This window comes from Megascapheus bottae, chromosome 23 (assembly GCF_031878675.1).
Source record: "Megascapheus bottae isolate mThoBot1 chromosome 23, mThoBot2.hap1, whole genome shotgun sequence".
NCBI classification, from domain to species: Eukaryota; Metazoa; Chordata; class Mammalia; order Rodentia; family Geomyidae; genus Megascapheus; species Megascapheus bottae.
The window spans coordinates 14,936,225-14,962,206 of record NC_143531.1 but is presented as its reverse complement, the minus strand read 5'-3'; the positions used below and the strand labels follow the sequence as shown (position 1 = coordinate 14,962,206).

The window sequence follows — 25,982 nt, the reverse complement described above, 5'->3', positions numbered from 1 at the left end:
TTGGAGCTGAGGAAAAAACATACTTTATGCACTGAACATATGTATATATATATTATTGTAAGTATATGTCTATGTAATATTGATGCATAATTGATTTATATCAAAACTGCATGAATATCCATTTATTGTAAGGATTATGTGGGTATTTTAGGATGGGAACACTGTTTTATTCAGAAGCTGTGGAAATTTTCTGCACGGTGTTGGTGTTCTAATATGTATAAAAGCAATAGTTCTAGTGGCTCCTACTTGATGTCCAGAGAACTGTGTTTGAAGCCATCCTGAGCAAAAAAGTCTGTGAGATACCATTTCCAAATTGACTAGTGAAAATCCAGGCTGGAGGCACTGAGCAAGTTGCTAGCCAGTGGAGCAAGTTTTTTGTTTGAAGAATGTCACTCCTTCCTTCATTCTCTCCTAGTTTTTCCCTCCTGTCTCTACCCACAAGTTGTAGAGTTCATTTTCAACACAGTGTTCAGTGAATACCACTGCTGCATTTGTTTACCCTAAGTCCCTTTGTTTCTTTTTCTTTTTCTTTTTCTTTGCCAGTCCTGAGGCTTGAACTCGGGGCCTGGGTGCTGTCCTTGAGCCTTTTCAAAGATAGTGCTTTACCATTTGAGCCATAGAATCATTTCTAGCTTTTTCTGTGTATGTGGTACTGAGGAATTGAACTCAGGACTTTGTACATGCTAGGAAGGCATTCTACTACTAGGCCACACATCTGCCATGTCCCTCTATTTCTTGTGTCCCCCTTCCCTCCCAAAGACAGATATAGGAACAAACAATCCATTTCCTGGATTGATGTCTTTAGATTCTAATTCCTTATATAAAACCATTTTTCAGTGAGCAAGATTTCAGACTAGAATAGCTGTCAATTTTGACTTCACAGAAAGATAAGTTTGTGTTTATAGATTCGCTAATCTATTTTATTTTTTAATAAATCTTCAATAAGTTATTTCCACATAGAGAAGAGAGCTCCTATACATTTTGAGTTATGTATATATACTATTTCCATTATGAGTCAGAATAGTTCATTGTTCTTTCTTGTTATATTCTCTAATTCTGTATTTCTTTATCCAGTGCACTTACAGATATCCTAATTCCGCATGAAACTTTCTTTGTCCTTTCCTTGCTCTACTTAGGTGAGCCCTGTCTTCTCTGAACTGGAAGATTTTAGAGCAGAAATACAGCTCAACTCTTAGCATGCAGTCTGGATCCCTCACCACACATGGTTCGACAACATTTCACTATGAAAAGGGCACTGAACGAGGCAACCTTGACATAGTTTGCAACACACCAGTTCAGGTCACATCTTGATTTTATTAGGTTAAATATTACCCAACAATCAAAATTTTATCTCCTTTTAGGACTTCATATTCCTCCCCCGGGAATAAAGGAGGAATTCAAAGAAAAACAACTAGGAATGACCTCACTGGAGTATGAATTGTCGTGTGGCGTTGTTATCCTTTAAAAAAAGGCGGAGTTGGAATCCCCACACGGGCACATGAAGTTACAGATGAGCAAGTGCAGAGAGAGAGAGAAATGGAGAGAAATATTCTTGCTCCACAAGGTCTTTCCCTTCAGGCAGAGGAGCAGACACATCCCAGGAGTCTGGGTCCAGAGGGTGGCAGTGATGAGTTAAGAGATGATCTCTATCTGTGCCAACAGCTGCATGGGGCAGTGGTTGGGGAATTTGGTGGCCCTTGCTAACTGTGTGCTCTGGGGCGTAACATCTGTCAGCCCTTGCTTTAGTTTCTTATCTTCAGATGAGAATGAAAGGACAGATCAGCATGAAATAGTTTGGATCTGGGATATTCCTTAAAGGCTGTGATCTGGTCTCCAGGATGGTGAGGTTGGCAGATTGTGGTGGTGTTGAGAGGCAGGGTCTAATGGGAAGTTTTATGTCCTTAGAAGGGGTGTATTTAAAAGGAATTGTGGGACACCACCAGTCTTGGCCTCTCTCTTGCATTCTTGGCTACAAGGTGAACAGTTTGTTGAGTTGTGTGCTTCTTTTCAGAATGTGCTGCTTAAACACAGGCTCCTGAACAATGGAGCCAATCAACCCTAGATTGAAACCTCTCAAAGAAATCTGTGAGTGTATATTCCCCCCCCCCCTCTCTCTCTCTCTCTCTCTCTCTCTCTCTCTCTCTCCCCTCCCCTATTCCCTCTCCCTCTCTCTCCCCTGAGGGGAAACTACACATTGATTTTTATTAAAATATAATAGCGAAATTCATAGATCTTAAATGTATACTTTGATGAGTTATGAAAAATGAATTCACTTCTATGACTAAATACATTATGAATCATGACACTTCTGCCCCTAGAAGGTTGTCTAGTGTCGCATCCAAATCAGTCTCCAGGTCCCACCAGCAAGAAAGTAAACATGGTTCAGATTTCAGTCAATATTGATTGGCTATGCCTGGTTCTTGGTCATAAAAGCTATACTCAAGTCTCTAGCTTCCTTCCTTCAGCATGATTATTTCAGGGTTCATAATATGGTTGTTTTTTTTTTGCCAGTCCTGGGCTTGAGCTCAGGGCCTGAGCACTGTCCTTGGACTTTCTCAAGGCTAGAGCTCTACCACTTGAGCCTCAGCACCACTTCCGGCTTTTTTCTATGTATGTGGTACCAAGGAATCGAACCCGGGTCTTTGTGCATGCTAGGCAAGCACTTTAACCACTAGGCCAGACTCCAGGCCCCACAATATGGTTTTATGGGTCACTGATCTATTTCTTTTTATTGTCAAGTATTGTACTATTCATCTTCTCAAACAAATTTGTGTGTGTATTTGTGTGTGCATGTGTGTGTGTACACATGTTCTAATTCTCTTAGATAAAATCTTAGAGGTGAAATTACCAAGTCGCAAGAAGTTTAACTACAAAGAATGGACAAAGAGTTTATTACAATATCTATACCAGCTCCAAAATCAAATAGCATTGAGTATGAAATTTCAAGTGCTCCACAACCCACTTCACTGAGTGCCACTGGTCCTGTAGAATTGTGTGGAAAGCCAATGGGTAGAGAATGCTGTTTCATTGTACTTGCATTTCTTTCAGAATAAATGATAGTGATCACTTTTCCATGGATCTTTCGGCCAATCACAAGTATCTTCTTTGGAGAAGTACTTATTAAGCCCTCTGTCTAACTTTATTACTATTATTGTTTCTCTTTTTATTGTAAGGGTGATATACAGATGGGTTACTGTTACATAAGTAAGGTAATGGGTATATTTCATAATGAACAGTGTTACCTGTTATCACAAATCTTCAAGGACTTGGGAAGCATTATTGTGACTGACAGAAGTTATCTTTCATTCAAATCTTTCATATCTGGATTTAAATTAATTGGAAAATGAATGAGATTAGTAATTTAAAACTTGTTAAAATGGAAGATGGGACCACTTCTTATCTGTGCATCTGAGAACTTTGAAGTGCGTGGAAGGATAAGGTGCAAGATGAAGAATGAGGATTTGGTGATCATAAATAGAGCTAATGAACTAAGGTTTTCAGATCCTAAAGCATGGTTATCCAATTAATATTTCATTCTGATTTGAGGATGCTGAATGCTTGATGATGTTGCTATAGCCTTGGGGCTGCAACCTTGCCAGGAAGATGATGAGCAAAGGAACAGAATGTTTGTTTACATTCCCTTGGGAAGGGTCAGGGAAAATCATCTGCATTGAAATCCAAGGTCTCTTATTTTCTCCTGCTTCTCCCCCCACACCCTCCTCCTCGCCAAGTTGTAAAGTTCATTTCCAACACAGTGTCTAGAATCACTGTTGCATTGGTTTACCATGTCTCTCACTGTTAATGAGACTTTTCTGAGAGTTTTAAAAAACAAACCTGAAAGGAAGATATTTTATTAGGAGGTATTGAAAAAGATGAGCTGGTTTAGAGAGCTATAGCTAAAACAACATCATGGACAAAACATCATGAACAAATTCTTTGGTCTTAATACTCCTTTTTTCCCCTGTTTGCTCTTCTTCCATACCTGAAGAAGTCATTTGAGGAGACTACAGCCACCATCATTCGGTTTTCAAAAACTAAGTGAATTTGGAAGCCCTGTACTCACCTAGGAATTTCAACCATCCAGCAAGCACTTGGTTCCATGAACTTGTCTAACAATTTGGAAAAATTCCAGAACCAGTTAGTCATTCTATATACTATTTGGCAAGTACATGGCTTTTGTTCTATGTCCTATCTTTTAGAAGTTTAGATGAGACAGAAGAAAGAGCAGGAAGCACACAGCGAGATGTTAACATGACAACCATAAAAATCATCAATGCCCGAAGGTCACCTTACTAGCGTTTAAGGGTCATTGGCATTACTCTCCAGGGTCAAGTAGTGCACCTTCTATTAATTATAATAATTAAAACAATCTCAGGGTCTATGTCTCTGTTTCTCTGTGTCTCTCTTTCTGTCTCCAAAAGTCAACCCAATTGTAAGTATCATCTGTACTTAAGGACTACCTTCTATAGTCACATTATCCAAAGAAAAGATATGATGGCTCATTGTGGGTCAAGGATTACCTCTGTGGAGGGCGGGGTTATATTGATTCCTATCCCATGGAACCTGTTAGTGTGTTGCTTTTATGGAAATGAGGTTCAGCTAAAAATTTGGGGATGAGGAGACTACCTTGAGCCTAATTTAATCATACTGCTTCATAGAATTAAAGAAACTTTCAAGGCTGTGTTCAGAGATGGAAGTGAGCATGTCCATAGCTCTTAGTTGATGGTGCTTACAATAGTAGAAGCATTCGTTTTTTTTTTAAATTCATGATATTTAAAAGTATGCAAAAACTAGAAGGAAGGCAGGCAAGAATTGGCATCCCAAATGTGATTATGAAATGAATGACAAGCAGATTTGAAATCTGACTCCATATCCTCTGAGGGCAAAACCAAGTCAAGAGACATGGCTGGCTGCTTTCCTCTCAGATTACCACAATCTACAAGGACTTGAGAAGTATTATTGTGACCGACAGAAGTCATCTTCCATTCAAATCCTTCATATCTGGATTTAAATTAATTGGAAAATAATGAGATTAGTACTTTAAAACTTGTTAAAATGGAAGATGGGACCACTTCTTATCTGTGCATCTGAGAACTTTGAAGTGCGTGGAAGGATAAGGTGCAAGATGAAGAATGAGGATTTGGTGATCATAAATAGAGCTAATGAACTAAGGTTTTCAGATCCTGAAGCATGGTTATCCAATTAATATTTCATTCTGATTTGAGGATGCTGAATGCTTGATGATGTTGCTATAGCCTTGGGGCTGCAACCTTGCCAGGAAGGAACAGAATGTTTGTTTACATTCCCTTGGGAAGGGTCATGGAAAATTATTGAAACCCAAGGTCAAAAAAGATGTTCATTCCAATGTTTTCTGACAGCCAAACTATAAATCATCAAAATGTTCAAATTATTTTGGTAATTTATTTAAAATTATTCACTCAATATGTCTGGCAGATGCTCTAAAGTATAATTACTAAAGGGATGTGGAAAAACTCAGTGTTTATAGTGCCTTAAAATATGGAAAGTAATACAAATGCCATGGTTGGCATAATATTCAAACAATCAAAAGCTAATGGGAATATTGAGTTATAGTTTTCTTCTTTAAAATTATTACTTTTACCCATTAAAATAGTAAGAAAGGGGGATGGGGAAATAAGGAATCACAGATAGGACAAATATGATCAAAATATATTTGATACATGTATGGAAATAGCACTAAGAAATCCATTTGTACAATGAATATACACTAATAGTATATGTCTATGTATTGTTACTTGTACAAGCCTGCATATCTAACACTTAAGGGGTCCTGGGTTTGTTAAGTGCTGCATAATCTTTGCTTCATTAATTCAATACTCAGGTGAATTGGGCTACACAGCTAATGCTGGGACCAAGTCCTAAAGATGCCTACATTTAGAGATTAATAATCTACCTGATAAATACATTATAGTTTGGATCTTATGCATGTGCTTATGCATGATAGGCATTGCTTCCAGCTTGAAAAAACTGGAAGATGGTGGAAATTTTAAGAGGTGGGGCTTAAGGGGAAGACTTTAGGCTTTGAGAGTGTGTCTGTAAAGATGATTGAAAATGATTATAAGATTCTTTTCTCCCTTGTCCTATATCTCTGATATCTCTCTCTCTCTCGCTCTCTCATCTTTCTCCAGATTTCTCACTACAACCTTCTGCCATGATGTACTACCTCAAGTAAAGTAACAATGCCGACAGATCAGGACAAACCTAAATGAACTATTTCTTTATACATTGCTTATCTCAGATATTTGGTATGCCAACAGAAAGCTGGCTTTTCCAGATAACAATATTAATCATGACAACTGAAGGCCTGGTTTCTTTGTATATGCCAGAGTCTATTGTAACCCTCCTCTTAACAATTTACTTAAACCTCTCTTTGGTAATATTAATAACATCTCTTTCAAAGATTTCATGTTTTCATTTCAACTCCTTTTTTAAAAAAATTGCTTTGTTCTTTAAGATTTGTTTTTCAGATCTTGCAATGGTTATACAAGGCACTACAATTTAATGTGTCCATTTCTGGGTACAGGGCATCTTGGATGGAGTCACTGCTTCCATCACATTTCCCTCTCCCACGTGCCAGTCACATCAACTTCCCTTTTCGTACACACACACTGTTCCCTTCCCTCTCCCCGACCCCGCCCTCACCAGCTTTCTCCTCATTCAAATCATACTCCAGCTTCTTGATATTTGTTTTGTTAAACTGTCTGTTAGTTGTTCAAAAGGTTTACAGAATGGGGTTTCACTTCTGTAATATATTACCTTTATCCAGCTTGATTATGTACATATACATATCCTTAAATGTGTTTACAAGGAAGGTTGTATTTTGGGGTCACAAAGATCCAAATATGAAAGGAAACATGCACCCTTTGTCTTTCTAGCCTGACTTACTTTACTCGTGATTTCTTTTAGATCTATTTTTCTACAAATTTGGTTCCTTTTAAAAGCTGAATAAAATTCAGAGAGAGAGGAGAGAGAGAGAGAGAGAGAGAGAGAGAGAGAGAGAGAGAGAGAGAGAGAGAGAGAGAGAGAGAGAGAGAGAATAGATAAAAGACAGCTGTAGGACTTCAAGCCTACTAGCCTGTAATGGGTAAATTGGGGGAAGAAGATTCCCCTTCCCTGAGTTTCAATGATTGATGGCTTAAAAGATAGAAAAAAAGCTTGCAAGGAGGCACAAGAAATTTCTCCTCTTATGTGTAAAGGCAAGGCAAATCTTTGTAAACACAACAAGTAAGAGGGAAAACTTAAGTAAGGTCAGTTTTCTGCTGCTGTTCACTGGCCCTTGCTTGGATTTTAAGCATTTAATTGAAAAAAATGACTTCACACCAATTTTGGTTTCTTTTGGAAAGCTCACACAAGTAGTTTATTGATGCTCTCTCTAAGGAACAAAATTAATGATGCCTCTCTAGCAGGTACTCCAGGAGCGCTGGCATGGAGGAATCAGAAGCCGGCTTGCACAGAAAGGCATCTGTAGGGTTTCAGAACGTCAGAACCGTACGAATGCTGGAAGAGGCCGTAAGAGACACTGCGTTAACTTTTACACACTTCATACCCATCATGTGAGTGCATGAAATTTTTGCTACATATAAGAAAAGCAAAAGAGCAGAAAGGAGAAAAGGTAAGTGCTTCCAGTTTAAGTCACCTCCCAACATCCCTGACTCTGGAGAAGAATAAGGAGCAAGGGAAGGGATACCCTGTCTTGTCAGGCTACTTCCTTCTGATTGTGGGCTGATGAAGGGCTAGGAGCCTCAGTCTCTCAAAGACAGAGGAGGAAAAGAGGTGCCTGTCAGCACCAATTCAGAATCACATGAGGGGTCACAGGAAAGACCATCATCAGAGCAGCTGGTGCTATGTGGGTGCTATTTTCTTTTCTTCTTCAAGAATATTTGTCAATGAACTATCTAATGCTTTATATACCCAATATTTTATGAGTCTCTAAGAATGCTATTTAGAGTCGAGAAACTATGAAAAGAAATGCAGGGTAACAGAAGGAACATCAATGGAATTAGAAAGAGGTCATCAGTTGTGTCTATACTAGATGTGACAGATCAAAATTCATCCTTTTAGGCGCTTGTAAATGCAGCATGGTACCGGTGAAAATGGATTGGCTTTCCTTTCCTAATATGTGTAAAAAATACAAGTGTAAACATTTTATTGTTTGTTTTGTCAGTCCTGGGGCTTGGAATCAGGGCCTGGACACTCTTGCTGAGCTTCTTTTGTTCAAAGTTAGCACCTGAACTACAGCACCACTTCTGGCCTTTTCTGTTTATGTAGTACTGAAGAATGGAAACCAGGGTTTCATGCATGCTAGGCAAGCACTCTCCTACTAAGCCACATTCCCAGCCTATAAACGCAACCATTTTAAATAGCATTTTACATCCTTCCTTTTTTACTGTAGCTTTTATTTGAGAAAAGAAATAGTAATAGTATTTCAACAGAAAATGTAGTAGTGTCTCTATAGAAATGAGTCTTGAATTTAGTTGTAGTACCTGCTTCTGAAAACAAAAGTGTTGGGCATTTTGTACATATAATTTCATCTACGGCCATTAATAGTCAGCCTTCAGGGCCGGGAGTTTGGCCTAATGGTAGAGTGCTTGCCTAGCATGCATGAAGACCCGGGTTCGATTCCTCAGTACCCCACATACATAGCAAAAAGCCGGAAGTGGTGCTGAGGCTCAAGTGGTAGAGCTCTAGCCTTGAGAAAGTCCAAGGACAGTGCTCAGGCCCTGAGCCCAAGCCCAGGACTGGCAAAAAAAAAAAATAGTCAGCCTTAAGTGGCTGGGTAGAGGCTTCTGTAACTCCAAATTTTAATTATGGTTGTGGGACTCTGATGTCCTCTCTGGCAAAGGTGAGTACTCTCTTATAAGGCAAGCTAAACAGCTCTGATCATTCATGTTTGCTGCAATCAATGTAATTCAGCAGGAGAGGAAATATAAACTGACTATTCTTATCTCACAGTGTGTGTGTTTTTTTTGTTGTTGTTGTTTTGTTTTTTTTTTGCCAGTTCTGGGCTTGAGCTCAGAACCTGAGCACTGTCCTTGGACTTTCTCGAGGCTAGAGCTCTACCACCTGAGCCTCAGCACCACTTCCAGCTTTTTTCTATGTATGTGGTACCGAGGTATTGAACCCAGGTCTTGGTGCATGCTAGGCAAGCACTCTACCACTAGGCCAAACGCCCGGCCCACAGTGTGAGTTTTTTGAATGGTCTTTGTGCAAAGACAGAGCTGGCAATGGAAAACCAGGGTATTTCAGTTTTTTCCTCATGGGTCTCCTTTTCCAGTCTCTGCTAGTCAATCCTCTGCCACAGAAAGAAATCCAAAACTTACCTCTTTCCAGCGCGAAGGAGGTCAAATCCTTCATTTATTTTTGCAAAGGGGAAAACATTGGTTATTAATGGCTCCAATGGGAACTTCTTTGCCATAAAATCAGCCACCAGTTTGGGGACATCATCTTTACTCTTATAACCTGACAAGAAGATGAGATCATTGTTGGATTCCCTCAGGAGGAAGCAGGAGAATCAGATAAGCGAATTTCCAATACAACGAAGAAGACATATATAAGAAGTACATCATTCCCTAGACTGCTAATATTGAGGCCAGTGAGAGAGTGCAAACCCTTTGCAGCACTTTGACTTTCCATCCTCCCTCATAAACTAATGTTCTTGTCTACTCCAACGGTCCTCATTAATTCTTTCTTAGAGGAGTTATTGAACAAGCACTTTTAGCAGTTGTCCAAATCTGGGCAATGAGTACAGACATGGATTACTGTTGTAGATTGTGTGTGTGTGTGTGTGTGTGTGTGTGTGTGTGTGTGTGTGTGTGTGTGTCCTACTTGAATTCTGGTACCTTCTGCAGCCAGCAGTGAGAAACCAGCTGATGGTGAAAGGTCTTACTTTGTTTACAGGGAAGCAATAAAGTCTGTCTTAGGACTTTTCCTCTCCTCCCACTCCAGGTGGTTTGGGTCTTAAAATCCAATAGAAATGTTTTGTTTATCTTCTGACTATTATTGTTGTTATTATTATTATTATTATTATTATTATTATTGTCATCACCAGTCCTGTGTCTTGAACTCAGGGACTAAGCACTGTCCTTGGGCTTTCCTCAAGTCTAGTGCTCCACCACTTGAGCCACAGCACTTTTCTGTGTACGTGGTACTGCCTGAGGAATGGAACCTGGGTCTTCATGCATGCTAGGCAAGCACTAGGCCAAACTCCCAGCCCTCTGACCAAAATTTTTTGCAGTCTGACCTTATTTCTTGTAAAAGGGAAGAGATCATGAGGTGAACAGGAGTTTGGGCCTCAGGTCTACCTACCACCGAACAGAGCGCCTTTCCAGGAGCGCCCAGTCAGCAGCGCCATGGGATCCATAGTGAGGCTTTGAGCGTTGGGAGGCACTCCCACAATGACGCTGACGCCATGGGACTCTTGGCAGCACAGTAGGGCAGAAAGCTGGAGTAAAATCAGGTGTTAGCATTCTTGAAGTAGATCCCCTTACAGCCCCTACCCACCATGCAAAGCATCATGCAATATTGATTTTAGCGGTGTGGAGGGAAGGAACTCTTCTTTGTTCTTTATTGCACCTAGGAAAACTTCTGTGGCTTTAAGAAATGCCCCCAAAGCATTATTTTTTTTTCCCCAATGAAAAACAGTAGAATGAATTTTGGTGTCTCCAATTCTTCTGTAGAAACAGACAGAGTTCAATATCATTACAGACCTAGGCAGTCTGCATCCTCACAAAAGGATACTTTTTATCATGCTTAGAAGGGCAACAACAGTTTTCCACTTATCTATTTAAGTAGGTAATTTGACCTTAGTACTTGGTTGGAGCTAAGTATTTTGATGTTGAACAAGACATGATGATTACTTCATGAGAATTTGTCTTTTATCCAGTTGGTAATGTGTCTTTAAGAGATCCTTGCTGTACTAGCCACTCTATTTCCAATTATGATTTCACCTCCCCAAAATGTACATTGGTTTTACTTTAAACTAACCTGTCATTCTATAGAAAAAAATACCCCAGAAAGGGTTTTGCTCTAGTCATTTAGTGTGCATATTTTATGATAAAAATGGTTTAGAATGTTCTAGAACATACAGCGATAAGCCTTCTGATTTGGAAATATTATATTTAGAAGACTAGCTATCCTCAGCATATTCCTTGGCATTTTCAGGTGAAGTGACAGTCCAGGGCTACATTAGGAGACAGGAAGAAAAGTTGGATTCTCTTAGAAGTTCCAGATCTATGGCACAAAGAACTTTCCTCTCAGATTAGAGTTCCTGGTTACAACATTGCTAGGATTTACGGGCAAACCTCAATCCTGGGAATGTGTTGGTCTCCGGGGATATTTTTCAGCAAATGCTCAGAGAACTCAGGTTAAGTAAAATAATAACTAGGATGTATTTCCCAAGATAATGGATAACATTTGTATTAACTTGAAAGTAGCATCTTGTATATTTCAAAAATGCAAGCAATGAAAGCTTGGGAGTTGTATTTTTCAGCATTAATGCTTGATGACATCCACTGAGAGCTTACCACACGACTGTGGTGAGATTGTAACATACATTAGCTCATGTAATCCATAAAGTGTGCATGAGGTAGAAACATCTTACGCTTTGAAGGAGGTACAATCTTGTTGTTGCTGTTTATTTAAACTTTCTTTTACAGTATTCACTTTAATTTATAGGCACTGGATAGTTGCTGTCTGCATGGAGTTGAACTGGTTGTGGTATCACCCAGTAAAACACTAACATAGTCACTTTGGGGAGGCACATTTCCTATTAATAAAATTACATTTGGCACCAGATTGCTCATTATTTTGTCTTTTGGACAGATGGTGATATGTGATAAAACTTCAGAATTTATTAAACCGTGAAAACCTATAAAGTGTTTAAGGGTGCAGGGGAAAGACAAAGGCCAATTTAAGGACAGAATTTGCATCAATTATAGTTTAACTTGAAGCATTTTAACTGAAAATGGATTTTTAAATGCCTGAATAAAAAGTCATCTTTCCCCCATTAAGGAAAAAAAAAATAGGACTTTGAACAGGTTTGCTTATCTGATAGACTCAAAGGAATTCTCATAGAAATACATTAAACAACGTAAGTAACAAATAGGAGATGTAAAGTTGCCATTCTAAAAAACGTTTATATGTAAGTTTTTTTTCCTACAGTCTAAAGTGTACGTTAGATGGAAGAAACAGAAATCTCAAGGATGTCAGGGAAACATACCATGGTGTCAAGTCGACCAATGACTTCAAAGGAGAAATCCACGCCTCCATCGGTCATTTCCCGCAGCACCTGATGGATGGGCTTGTCATAGTCTTGGGGGTTGACACACTCAGTGGCACCCAACTCTTTGGCTTTTGCAAATTTGTCCTTGTTGATATCCACTGCAATGATTCTGGCTGCTCCTGCCGCTTTACAGCCAATGATAGCGGACAGACCAACCCCTCCCAGGCCAAACACAGCACAGATGGAACCCCGAGCGACCTGTTTGCAGAAAAAGTAAAAACAGACCAAACAGTGATTACTAGAAAATGCCCAGGAGGTATAAAGTGTATGCTGAATACCACTATTAATTAAGTGCACTCCTCCGTGGATGATCTGAGAACTCTAAGTATCAGCAACTCTGATGTTGGTGACATTTCCAGTAGGTTGATTTAAGCTTACTATCTTGTATATATTGCTTTGATGTCTTGTGCATATGCAAAAGTAATTTGGGGGTTTGAACTTGGAACCTGGTGCTATACCTGAGCTTTTTTTTTTTTTTTTTTTTTTTGCTCAAGGCTAACACTCTACAACTTCAATCACAGTTCAGCTTCTGCCTCTGTGTGTGTGTCTGCCTGTCTGTCTGTCTGTCTGTCTCTGTTTTTGTCTCTTTCGGTGGTTAATTGGGGAGAACTTGGAGGACTTTGCGCTTGGGTTGGCTTTGAACAGAGATCCTCAGATCTCAGCTTCTTGGATAGCTAGGTATGAGCCATTCATGCCAGGCCAAAAGCAATTTTTGAGCCATGAAATAAGTAGACAAAGCCACTCTAGGTGCTTGAAAAATAATTCAATTGAATTAGCAATAATTACATTCTAGGTTCATTAACTTTCAGTAGTCACAAGCAGTACAGAAGTTAGCTGTGAAGCATCCAAGGGTTATCATTGACTTCTTGCAAAGCCTAAAAAGGCAGGGAAATTCAGCATGAAACCAAGATAATGAAATAGGACCAATGATGTCTTTGTCGGTGTTCAGCCCTGATGCCTTTTGAAGTCCAAGATGGGTTTGTGATCCTCTCACCTCAGATCCAAGTGCTGGAATTAACAGGCATGTGTTACCACATCCAGCTTATCCCTGAATTTTGGGATGAACAAGTGAAGAATCATGCAACTAAAAGCTGATCTGTATTCTGATAACAAATAAAATCCATTCTGAGTATCCTTAGCTACGGTTTGTAAGTAGGTTTATTTAGACTACGGACAAAACAGATAGAACTGCACAAAGATCACTTGCATTTTGGGCTAACATCACAGAAATTTGGAAGGGACATATTCTGCATGACTTCAGTTGGTTAGGGGCTGTTTAACCAGTTCTGTCTTAGTTGTTGCCCTTTCTTTGTTTGTTTGTTTCTCTCTCTCTCTCTCTCTCTCTCTCTCTCTCTCTCTCTCTCTCTCTCTCTCTTCCTTCTTTCTTTCCTTCTTCCTGTCTGTCTGTCTTTCTGTTTCGTAGCATAAACTCAGGACCCTTAGGTTTTTTTGCTCAAGGCAGCTGCTCTATACTTGAGTCGCAGCTCCATATATGGTTTTTTTGGTGGTCAATTGGAGAGACGAATCTCATGGACTGTTTGGGCTGGCTTTGAACTGTGATCCTCAGATCTTAGCCTCCTAAGTAGCTAGGGTTGTAGGCGTGAGCCAGAGGAGCTTGGTTTCAACAGTTCTGTCACAGGTTAGGGACAGGTGAATTTTCTAGAATCATTCCTGCAACTACTTTTCCATCCGTTACAGAACCCGTGCCCACGATCTGTGATTGCTGTGAGCCCATGCTTGCCTCCGGGCCCCGACAGCCCGCGGGTACGCGGGGCGACTGGCATGGCTCGCCCTACCTTGCCCACATTGACTGCAGAGCCGTAGCCGGTGGAAAACCCGCAGCCGATGAGGCAGACTTTCTCCAGGGGCGACGCGGCGTCGATCTTGGTCACGGAGATCTCGTTCGCCACCGTGTACTCACTGAAGGTGCTAATGCCCATGAAGTGGTGGATTGGCTTCCCCTTGCAGGTGAATCTGCAGGTGCCATCCATCAGGGTGCCCTGGGGCTTCCCCAGACTGGGCAGCGACGATGCACACAGAGACACAGAGGTGAGGGCGCAGCCTTGCCTGCCTGCCTGCCCCGTCTTGCGCCCCCCGGCCCTGCGCCCCCGGCCCTGCGCCCCCTGCCCTGCGCCCAGACCAGGCGAAACCTACTCGTTATGCACGCATAAGTTGCTCTCCGGGTGTTTGCAAGCCCTGCACTTTCCACACTGCGGCACGAAGAGAGGGATGACTTTATCACCTGGAGGGGGAAACACAGCAAAAGTCCCTTCCACTGCTCCCCAGCAATGAAGGAAACAACTCCAAAGCCTTACGTGGAGAAGTCTTCAAGAAATTCCATCTCATCCAATCACGCGCGCCCTTGGCCCCTGCTCGCCAGGCTTAGTATATGTTGGGGTTGATATGTGGGAAGAACCCCAAAGAGGAAAAGCAAAGATGGAAAAATAACACGGGTTGAAGAATTATTTCCGCTGGATTGATACATTTTTATTGTATACACTGATTTCTCCACTGTATGCATTCCACTTAGTCCTTATTAAACCTCATCATGAGGTTTAATATATTCATTAAATGTATATACCAATTCATATATAGGATATATATAAATTGTATGTTACATAACTTGTAATTGCAAGCAAGTTGCTGTAGTTCCACTTAAAATGGGAGAAATCTGATATTTTTATGCAATTAAATGAAAAAAAACTCATAATAAACATTTTTACAATAAAAAGAAAGCTAATTTGGTCAGGGGTTAAAATAAAATTGGGAATTTTGATCAATTTTTGGTTTTTTAAAATGGTATTAGGATGTGTGCTTTTTTTTTAAAGGAAAGCTAGTAATAATAGGACAAATAATTCACAAAATTATTTTGAAACTTTTTTTTTGCCAATAGTGGGGCTTGAACTCAGGGCCTGAGCACTGTCTTTGAGATAGCACTCTGTCACTGGAGCCACAGCACCACTTCCAGCTTTTTTCTGTATGTTGTACCAAGCAATCAAACCTGGGTCTTCCTGCTAGGCAAAAACTCTACGACTAGGCCAAACTCCTGGCCCTTCTTTTGAAACTTTTAACTCCTCACAATAAATTAGGTGCTTACTTCTAGCATAAGAGCTTAATTCCAAATATCTTTATATGATAATTTATTAGCTATCTACTTTTTCTGCTGTGTAGAGGATGGAAAAGTAATCATATATTTTATTATTTATTACCAACAAAAGGAAATGCTAAGAGCTGAAACTCTTACTAGACTATTTTTTATTTTCTGTTCATAGTTTAATTCTCTGTAAAGGGAAGAGATTGCCTCTATTGGCCAGTTTATCTTTATATAATTAAATATAATTTTTGTTTGTGATCATTTATGCTTCCTGTCTTACAAGAAAAATGTTTGGCTCATCAACCTCTTCTAAATAAAGTTTGTGAGGGAATTATGGCATGGAAATTTTCTGTTTATTCACTTCTCAGTTCTGAAAGCAGATTAAAATACAATAAAACAAAGCTAAACATTAAAAATAAAATGTATAACTTATCATCTGTGGTCATAACTAAAAGCGATAAAAATGACATTGCTTATGGCTTGATACTGTCTCCTGTTTGTTCCAGGGAGTTTTAAAAATTTATCTTCTGTTTAAGAAGAAAGACTTTCTTGGCAGAGGACATTAGTGGAGAAGCTTCAGTTCTCATCTAAGAAAAGCTCATGTTGATTTAGTCATGGTTTCTCAGGCCTGCTTTTGTGAACCAGCTGCATATGTTTCCCTGCTCTGACCAAGAGACTGGGGACGTAGAAGTCCATCTTCTCCACTTGCTTATTGTGTGGCTTAGTGTATAACACCTTGCAAGTCATTGCCTGGTAAACTCCTCTCCTGGCAGGCACTAAGTCTCTTTGGAGAGCTCTAACCTGCCACTTACCATCTCCACCAATAGTTCTGAGTGGAAAACAACGCACATGATTTGCCTGAATGCAACTGGTCAGGTAGGGAGCCAGGCAGGGAGGAAAGGAAAGGAGGCAAGCCACCAGTCCCAGCTTGTCCAGGACCTTGTGCAAGCTTCTGCACCTCTCCTTGCCTCAGTACCCTTGTCAGAGCAGGATGAGCAAAGCACCCAGGCTGGGTATGAATTCTGCACCTGGTTTCACTGTAGTCACTCCTTCTCCAATGCTCTCCACGATGCCAGCTGCCTCGTGGCCTAGAATCGCAGGAAGAGGCGTGATTATGCCGCCACTCACCACGTGGTCATCTGAGCGACAGATTCCCATGGCCACTATCTGCCAGTTAAAGAGAAGATTATGACACTCAGAAAAGATGTGGCCTGCATCCACAGATAGACCTTGAAAAGTTTGCGCTTATTCTTTTGGTTTGCGCTAGGATGCAAAAGAAAATCCCTCATGAGAAAGGGTATCAATGTTTGTGAAGTTATGCACCTTCTATCTGGTGAATACAATGTAACCCTTCTTGTAACCCTTCTATTAATCACAATAAAAAAATCATAAAAAAAGAAAATCCCATTGCTTTCCATCTGTCTTTGGTGGCCCAGATTGAATTGGGGAATACATCAGTAAAACATAAAATAGCCTGGTGTGGGTGGCTCATGCCTGTAATTCTAGCTACTCAGGAAGCTCAGATCTGAGGATCATGGTTCAAAGCCAGACCAGGCAGGAAAGGACATGAGACTCTTATCTCCAATTAACCATCAGAAAACTGGAAGTGGCTCTGTGGCTCAAGTGGTAAAGTGCTAACCTTAAGCTGAAGAGCTCAGGGACAATGCCCAGGCCCAGAGTTCAAACTCCACAACCAACAAAAAATAAAAATAAAAATGAATAGGTAAATACATAAGTAAAAAATAAGATAAAAATAAATAAAGTAAAAAAATTAAAGGTAAAAATTGAAAAAAAGAAAAGATGTGGCTCTCACAAGATTATGACTGGATTCAACACATCAAATTTTAAGCAGTTAAGCTTTTAGAGAGTTTTCAATGACTGTTCCTACTGCTTACGAATAAGAAGATTCAGTTTCCTCTCAAGATTGTCCCAAATCTTCCTTTCCTAAATTTAACAATTCAGACTTTGATCCTAAGAAAGAACTGATTCTGAAATACTTTTTTTATGTGATGTACCAGAATGCTTATGGCAATGTAACCCTTTTGTACCACGACATAATAATGCTAATAATAAAAAATGAATAAAGTACATTAGTGAAATTTTAAAAACTCATGGCATTTATGGAAGATTGCAGATTAACACTAAGAAAATGTTATGTAAACCTTCACACTCTTTTTTTTTTTTTTTCCAGTCCTGGGCTTGAGCTCAGGGCCTGAGCACTGTCCTTGGACTTTCTCAAGGCTAGAGCTCTACCACTTGAGCCTCAGCACCACTTCCAGCTTTTTTCTATATATGTGGTACTGAGGAATCGAACACTGGTCTTTGGGCATGCAAGGCAAGCACTCTACCACTAGGCCAAACTCCCGGCTCCTAAACCTTCACACTGTTGTAAAACATTTATTTCTTGGCACCGGTGCTGGGCTTGAACTCAGGGTCTCTAGCTTTCACTCAGGTTCTTCCACTCATGACTAGGGCTTCACTTTCTGGCTTTTTGCTGGTTAATTGGAGATAACAGTCTTAGATAGTTATCTTCCTGTGCTAACTTCCAGCTGCAATCTTTGAATCTTAGCTTTCTTCCTAGGTGGCTGGGATTATAGGCCTAAGCCACTGATACCCATCAAAACTCAATATATCTATTGATTTTTGTTTTCATTTTTAAGGAATTTCCTGGGATTATACAATACTTACTATTAGGTCATTTTACAAATATTTTATATATGTGTAGCTTGCTTGAGAAATAAATCCTATTCATTGTCTTCATAAACACAAGGGAAGTACCCCTGAACAGATTTTGATTTTCTATTTTAAATACTCTGCAAACAAACAGAAATTGAAAAAAAAAAGTTTTACCTTTATACGGACTTCATAGGCTTTGGGGGGTGCAACTTCCACCTCCTCGATGGAGAAGGGTTTGTTTTTCTCCCACAACACAGCTGCTCTGCACTTTATCACCTGGAAATCAGACAGAATGATGCTCCTGAAGCTAGGAACTCTTTTCTCTCCGAATGCATACAAAACTGCTGGCCCTACATCTGGTATCTAGCACACATGCTACAGAAATGAACTCTTCTGATTTACAAAGAGAATAAAAAAAGTCTTAGGTAGTAACATGAATATGTCACTGAGATGAAAGCCAAACATATTCTTTTCTTCATATATTTTTTACTGTAATTACTAGAAGGGTTACATTATAGTCACCAGATAGACCAGATAGAAGGTGCATTACTTCACAAACATTGATACCCTTTCTCATGTCTTGGTTCCCATTTCCCTCCCCCACCCCCGCCCCTTATCTTGTTTTCCCTCCTTCCCTATCCTATTTCAAATAACCTAATAAACATATATCCAATATATCAGATAACAAGGTAAAATACTATAACCATATGAGATAACCAAGGACAGCAAAAGAGATGAGAGATAACATAGTACATTAAGGACAACAGTCACTCATAATATGGCTTTTGTTTCTCTATCCTGGAGGTCCTTTCATTTAGCGTCATACTGTATGGCCTTATGTATCTAGGTTTTGCTTTATTGTAAATCTCTGCTAGGAGAGCCCAAGGTTTCTACTGATTATGGCAAATGAGGGAAACCATTGAGCCTATGTTCCTTTGAGTCTGGCTTACTTCACTTAATATGATTTTTTTCTAAGTCTTTCCATTTCCTTACAAACATATTCTTTTAGGCCATCCTACGTGTATTTATTTTCTCCTCTAAAGGTATCTATTCCTGAAATTTCTAAATTAGTTATTTATTCCTCACTATTGACTTATGAAGCTTTATTTTTATTATTCCCTTTAGTTGGGCTGGCAACAGAACCCAGGACTTTGTACATTTTAGGCACCAGTACTACTACCACTGATTTATACCGATTGCCCTTAGATTTTGTTTTTGCCAGTCCTGGGTCTTGAACTCAGGACCTGAGCACTGTCCTTGGGCTTTCTCAAGGCTAGAGCTCTTCCATTTTAGCCACAGCACCACTTCCAGCTTTTTCTATGTATGTGGTACTGAGGAATTGAACCCTGGTCTTCGTGCATGCTAGGCAAACACTCAACCATTGGGCCAAACTCCTGGTCCCAGCCTTAGATTTTTGAGATGGAGTCTCAGTATGTATCCCAGTCTGGTTTCAAATCCAGGATTCTCTTCCTTGAGCCTCCTGAGTGCTGGGGTTACAGCACATGTACCACAATGCCTGGCAAAGTTTTCATTATTTGTTGGCAGGAAAAGTGTACACATAAAAGAACATCTTTTTTGCAGAGCAGGGTTGTTGATTTCACACTTATGGGGTCTGATTACCTTTGTTTTTACTTTCATTAACAGGGTTGCTTTACTTTTTTGGTCTACAAATTTGTTATTTCTTTCTATTGGCTTGTAGTAAGTTTAATTTTCCTTTTATCTAACTGCTTTTCTTTGGAAATGTAGCCTGCCATTATAAGTTTCATTCAGTTATGAAAGAAAAGTAAAAAGAGGTAAAAAAAAAAAAAAAAGCTCTAGCAACCGGCTGCTCTGTGACTTCTAAACCATTTTACTGATGTGGGATTACTATATTACTCCTTGCATGGAGAAACTTCAGGAACTTTCCATTACAGTTACCATAGTGAGATATGGTACTGTGAGATCCATCCCAAATGCATACATTTCCAGCAAATACTAGAAACAGAGGCATAGACTTTTGCAATGAAGCAATGAAAAAGTTAATAGCATTAAACTACTGCATGCATTTCTCTGAACCACAACACATTGTGTAAGTAAGTATGAGTTTGTACAGTTAGAAACAAGTGTGTGTTATTAATTTGTTATTAATTTAAATTTTCTGCAGGACCCCATTCATTTTTGCATTGAGAAAATACTCTTGTATTACATTTCTATGGAAACTGCACAAATGGGGTCATAATGGACCTTTCTCAACCAGAATTTTCATATTAATGTTGTCTTTTAACCTTGATGACTACTTCTTAATCATATGCTTTCTATAAAAAGGTTAAGAGGCTATTTCTTAAGTACTCTGAATAAAATTCCTCTTAAAACTAACTTATCAGCTTCAATATGCTTGTATTCATAAGAAGCATAGTATTATAAAGAATAGCACATTGAAATCATGTTTTCTTGATATAAAGACAGTTTGGGGATTAAAGACCTTTCTAATTTTAGTGCCATAAACTAGTCACAATTATCTTGGAATAAACTATCTCTCTACTGACAATTTATTTAATGTAGCATGAACACTTTAATGTATCCAGATTTTATACATTGTTGTTAAAGATGTTTGGAAATGATTTACTTTAATTGTGGTTCAGCATGTTAGATATTATAGCATAGATTACATATCATAGTTCAGCATGTTTTATCCCTACTTTGGGATAAAACTTTGGATACTTTGGACAGCATAAAAACTTTGTCCATATATATGTATATAAATTATATATATACATATATATTACATGTACTTCAACACTACAATCCTCTTACTTACTTTTCCTGCCGTGCTCATGTTGCTTCTGTCTTCTCTACAGATCAGGAGACTGGTGAGTGCTTGCAGGCTCCTTCACTGCTTCTGGGCACATGCCCCAGTGTTGCACAGGGATTTTGTTTGCTTGACTATCAGGTGATTCCACACGTGACCAGGGTCTGTAAGCCACTTACTCCTGCTTTTCCTCAGAACACATTCAGTAAAAGGTAAAGGTCACTGAACTGTTCTGTCAAACCCTGATTTTGAAATGTGCCAATTGTACACATTTGCAAGTGTGTTTTTTTATAAATTAGGCTAACCATTTCTCTATCTCTGTGAGTTTTATTGCTTCCTCCGGGCCTCACCTCCTAACACTATCTCCTTGGAGGTTAGGATTTCAAAGTAGGAATTCTGGGTGGTGGGGGACACAGAACTTCCAACTGTAGCCAAGATTCTATAGGTAGAACTATAATAAAGACTTATTGAAAGTTGTATTAACCGAAAGGAATTTCCTTAGGGTCTATTAATAATACAGTCTTATTACATTTAGAACTTGACCCAACTATTCTCATCTGTGCAACAGTGGGACATCTGGTAGGTGAGGATTAGGGAAAGAAGTTAGAAAACACAATGCATTACACCAGGTCTGGAGCATGGAATTCATGAAGACTGACTTGCATTTTGACTTGGATTTCTCCCACCTGCTTCATCATCAGCCTCAGGGTTGTTCAAAGCCTCAGCTCTCACCCAAATGCTGTGGAGACCATCTTCTTCTCCGTCCCCAATGTAGCAAAGGCTTGAGGACCCAAAAGCTCAAAAAAATCCCAAGAGAAAGAGCCCTTCACCTCGAGGGAGGGTCTGTGGTATATGTCTTACACGGTCCTGAGCTCTCAGAAGGGCGCTGCCTAACCTGTTGCCAGTCTCCACCAGTTCCTGATCCTTCTCCTGTCCACAGCCAAGACAAGGAGGTAAGCTATGTTGCTGTCACCTGTCCATGAGAAAGTCCATCCAGTATTCCTACTGTAATCCCTTTTGCTGTGTGGTTAACCAGCCAAAACCACAGAGGAGGAAGCTGTGCCAAGCTGGGTTCATACAGCTCCCCTGAAAGAAAAACAATTTGTTCTCATTGCTTTCTGACATTTATCAAGGAAAAAAAATATACATGCTTGTTCAGTGTGTCCACTAGGTCTTTTGCCCTTGGTATTGTTTTTTTTTTTTTTCAAAGCATTTGCCTCCCTCCCCCTCCATCCTCGGTTAAAATCCTAACTCCCAAAGGGATGGCTGTAGGAGGTAGAGACTGGATGAAGTGATAAGGTCACACGGAATGACACCTTATCCAGGAGACTGTCACTCCAGAGACCTGAGAGACCTTCCACAGTCAGGATGTTTATGTCCCCCCACCCAGAATTTCTACCTTGAAATCCTCACCACCAAGGAGATGATTGCAGGAGGTGAGCACTTGAGAAAGGGATTGGTCCCAGAAGTCAGCCACTGACTGACTGAAGGAAGCTGTCCCCAGGCACTCAATCTGCCAGTGCCTTGTTTTTATACTTCCCTGTCTGGGACTATGAGAAACAAATTTGGGGTTTATAGAAGCCATCTGTCTCTGGTATCTTGTTATAGTAACCTAACCTCTGAGTTAATATTTGGAGAACCACAGACACATCTCAGGCCACAAGACCTGGGGGGCTGTATACTGAGAGAAGAAAGCCTTTAGAGGTGTCAGGATTATCTCCCTTCACACCCACACTAGAAGAATGCAGACCCACTCTGAAGCTCAGAAATTCTAGCAGGGGACCTCCTTCCCTTAGCTGCCACACCCTGGGGTAACACATTTCCCCCTCACTTGAGGTTGTGAAAGACTAGCGTTAGAGGCTGCCATGGCCTCTCAGTGGCTTCGGTCCTTTTCTGACTACCTAGGACCCCACCGGCTTCGAGTTGAACTTCTAGTATGAGCATTTAGGGTGCTTCAGTGCACAGGATGAGCAAGCTGGGCGGGCCATAAGAGTACATGAGTCTGGAGAACAAAAGAGGCAAAGGCAGACTCCTCAGATGAAGGGTGACTGACATTTTCTATCTCCTTGCTGGGGTAATAGCACGAAACAGTGGATTTAGGAGACCTCACCAGGCACGTGGTGGCATCTGTGCACTCTTGCACTCTGAGGGCAGATCCACACAGTGGTTCCTCTGGCTGAGAAGCTGAAATGAAGAGGGCAGGGCCTTGAGGATGAGGGGTTGCAAGATGAAAGGCACTTCCTTCTCTAACTTCAGAGCCTTCTCAAGCCTGGGGAATCTCATAAATGATACACTGAAATTAATGTTCTGATGATCAGACTAATAAAATCACCTTGGGTGGATCCCAGGCTCAACTTGAAGTTCATGATAATAATTCAAGTCTTCGCAGGTACCATGGTGAGGGAAGGAAATAAAAGGAAAGTGGTGATGCTGATGTGAAAGCGCATCTGCTCATTCCTCAATTGTTGTTGTTATTATTATTACTAGTCTGTTGGTTATGGGGCTTGAACTCTGAGCCTGGGGACCGTCCCTGAGCTCTTCACCTCAAGGCTAGTGCTCTATCACTTTGAGCTACAGTTCCACATCCTGTTTTCGGGTGGTTCACTGGAGTTTAATGCCTGGGTTGGCTTTGCAATCCTTAGCTCTCAGGCTCCCGAGTAGCCAGGATCACAGCTGTGAGCCACCGGCACGTGGCTCCTTAGTTATTATTGTCATACATGTTTATGGGATAGTGCGTGAAACTGTGGTATGTCTACACACTGGGCTGCTCACATCAAGGTAGTTGTCATTTCCATGGATGAATGCTTCCTGTCACCAGTCTATCCTCACACTTAATGTACACAGGACAACTCTGTCTCTGTGGCGCTCTCTCTCTCTCTCTCTCTCTCTCTCTCTCTCTCTCTCTCTCTCTCTCTCTCTCTCTCTCTCTCTCTCTCTCTCTCTGTCTCTCTCTGTCTCTCTCCTTCTTCTTCTTCCCTCCCTCAATTTATGCGAAAGATTCAGTTTCACTCTTATCCTTATATCTTCACAACCTCTAATAATCCCAGTCATGTTCCTCTAATCCTGAATCTCCTCAGTGGCATCATTTACATACAAAATATTAAGCCAGCCACCTTGAGTGACAAGGTTGAATGATTGCCCAAGTTCCTTAAGCTGAAAAGAAATCCAACTAAGCAAGACTAAAATCCAAAGTTGAACAGGAAGGAAAGTGGATCTGATCATAGGTGGCAAGCAGAAAGTAAGCAAGGGCTGAAGAAACCATGTTGAAATTGAGTTGTAAGCTATGGAAAACTGGAAATAACCTTTCTATTCCAAGTTAAACCCCTTCATGCTGTAGGTGGAGGAATGCAGGGCAGTAGATAAGTCAGTTCAAAGCAGAGATGGGAACTCACATGTTCTTCTCAGTGTCATTTCTTCTACTCTTTTCAATGGGATACCCAACTTTCATAAAAGAAGTGCAACTTTTCACGATTAACTGTTGATGCAGAAGAAAAGGTCAGGGAACACGGTCTGTCCAAGCAGTGTCTCCTGGTGAAGAAATGCTTTTTAAGTTATTTCTTCCATTTGTTATTGGACCTCTCCCCCACTATGTTCTGCCAAAGAGTTGTGTAATTTCTTCTATAGCACTTCCAAGACTGGAAATCCACCAGTATCACCCATATTTGTTCTCTAGTGCTAAACAGCTGCTCTTGATAAGTCGTTCATCTCCAGAGACTCAGCTGCCTCTTTCCAGCTCCTAGCTTTCTTTGCTCCAGCTCCACTTTAAACACCCAGAAAACAAGTTTATCCTTTTTCTCGCACACGATTAAAGATGGCTGTAACTTGTCTTCTTCATATCAAGTTGTTTCCTCAACAGAGTAATATCTACTTCCTGTGATAACTTTTGCCAACTCTTATGTTGTCAAATATATTTTATATCTCTATTTATTTATTTTTGCCAGTCCTGAGCACTATCCTTGGGTACCAAAGAATCAAACCGGGTCTTTGTGCATGCTAGGCAAGCACTCTACCACTAGGCCGAACTCCCAGCCAACGTTATAGCTCTAGAACTACAGTTAAGACTATTATAAGCCATCTATTTCTGGTATTTTGTTATAGTAACCTAATTGAGATAATGGAGAACCACCTCACACGTCTCAGACTGCATGTCTTTGGGGGCTGTATACTGAGAGAAGAAAGCGGTTAGAGGTGCCAGGATTATCTCCCTTCACACGCACACTTCTCTGCAGAGTCTTAAAGTAGGAGGATATAGAGCCCCTTGAAGCCCAGAAATTCTACAGGGGACTTCCTTCCCTTAGCTGCCATACCCTGGGGTGAGAGCGTGAAAGACTAGCATCAGAGTCTGCCATGGCCTCTTAATGCCTTCGGTCCTTTTCTGACTACCTAGAATCCCACGGGCTCAGAGTTGAACTTCTAGTATGAACATTTAGGGTGCTTCAGTGCACAGGATGGGCAGGCTGGGCGGGCCATAAGAGTACATGAGTCTGGAGAACAAAAGAGGCAAAGGCAGACTCCTCAGATGAAGGGTGACTGACATTTTTGATTTCTTTGCTGGGGTGATAGTGTGAAACAGTGGAGTTAAGAGAAATACTTCAGTGTAACAAAGGCAAGGGGCAGCTCTGTGCTCCTGCTGAGAAGAGTGCCTACTGAGACAGAACCATGCCCATGATCCTTTCAATCTCTCCTCTCACTTCTCCTGAATGTGTAAATGCTTCTTTCACTGACCCTGAGCTATAAGATGTTTTTTTTTTTCTGTTAAAGCTGTAAAAAGAAAAAAATAAAGAAAGCTGTCAAGAGTTTCTGAAATCCCACAGCCACCCACTGTCCCAGGAGAACTCAAGCTTTCCTTCCAAGGATTTCTGACTATAGGCTTGGATGTTTACTTTTGTTAAAACGAAACCAAGGTGATTTCTACTGGCATTTTCTTTCTGAATGCTGAGCTAGTTGTACACATTGTTGATCATAGTTTAAAAGTTAATGGTTAGTAATAAAAAGTCTCCTGCCTAACAGTAAATTGTAAATATAAAGTTCAAAAGAGAAATCAGCCCATGCCAGGATCTGAAAATGACTGAGTTTCATATTACCTAACATTGGACTCGCAAGAG

The 25,982-nt window shown here is 40.4% G+C and overlaps 1 protein-coding gene and 1 non-coding gene across 2 annotated transcripts; one reads left to right on the top strand and one right to left on the bottom strand.

The window, feature by feature from the left end:
• Positions 1-7,362: 7,362 nt before the first annotated feature.
• On the bottom strand, positions 7,363-20,992 carry LOC150047362 (alcohol dehydrogenase 1). Its single transcript, XM_090356769.1, has 9 exons — positions 20,887-20,992; positions 18,264-18,365; positions 16,442-16,580; positions 14,474-14,561; positions 14,116-14,335; positions 12,257-12,517; positions 10,345-10,480; positions 9,360-9,498; positions 7,363-7,536 (listed from the first exon to the last, which is right to left on the bottom strand). The coding sequence occupies exons 1-9, from the start codon at positions 20,902-20,904 to the stop codon at positions 7,512-7,514; spliced, it is 1,128 nt and encodes a 375-aa protein (XP_090212895.1). The 5' UTR covers positions 20,905-20,992; the 3' UTR covers positions 7,363-7,511.
• LOC150047363 (small nucleolar RNA SNORA31) lies at positions 16,625-16,720 on the top strand. The gene has a single exon (XR_016539459.1). It is a non-coding gene; the product is annotated as a small nucleolar RNA SNORA31 (small nucleolar RNA).
• Positions 20,993-25,982: the final 4,990 nt, after the last annotated feature.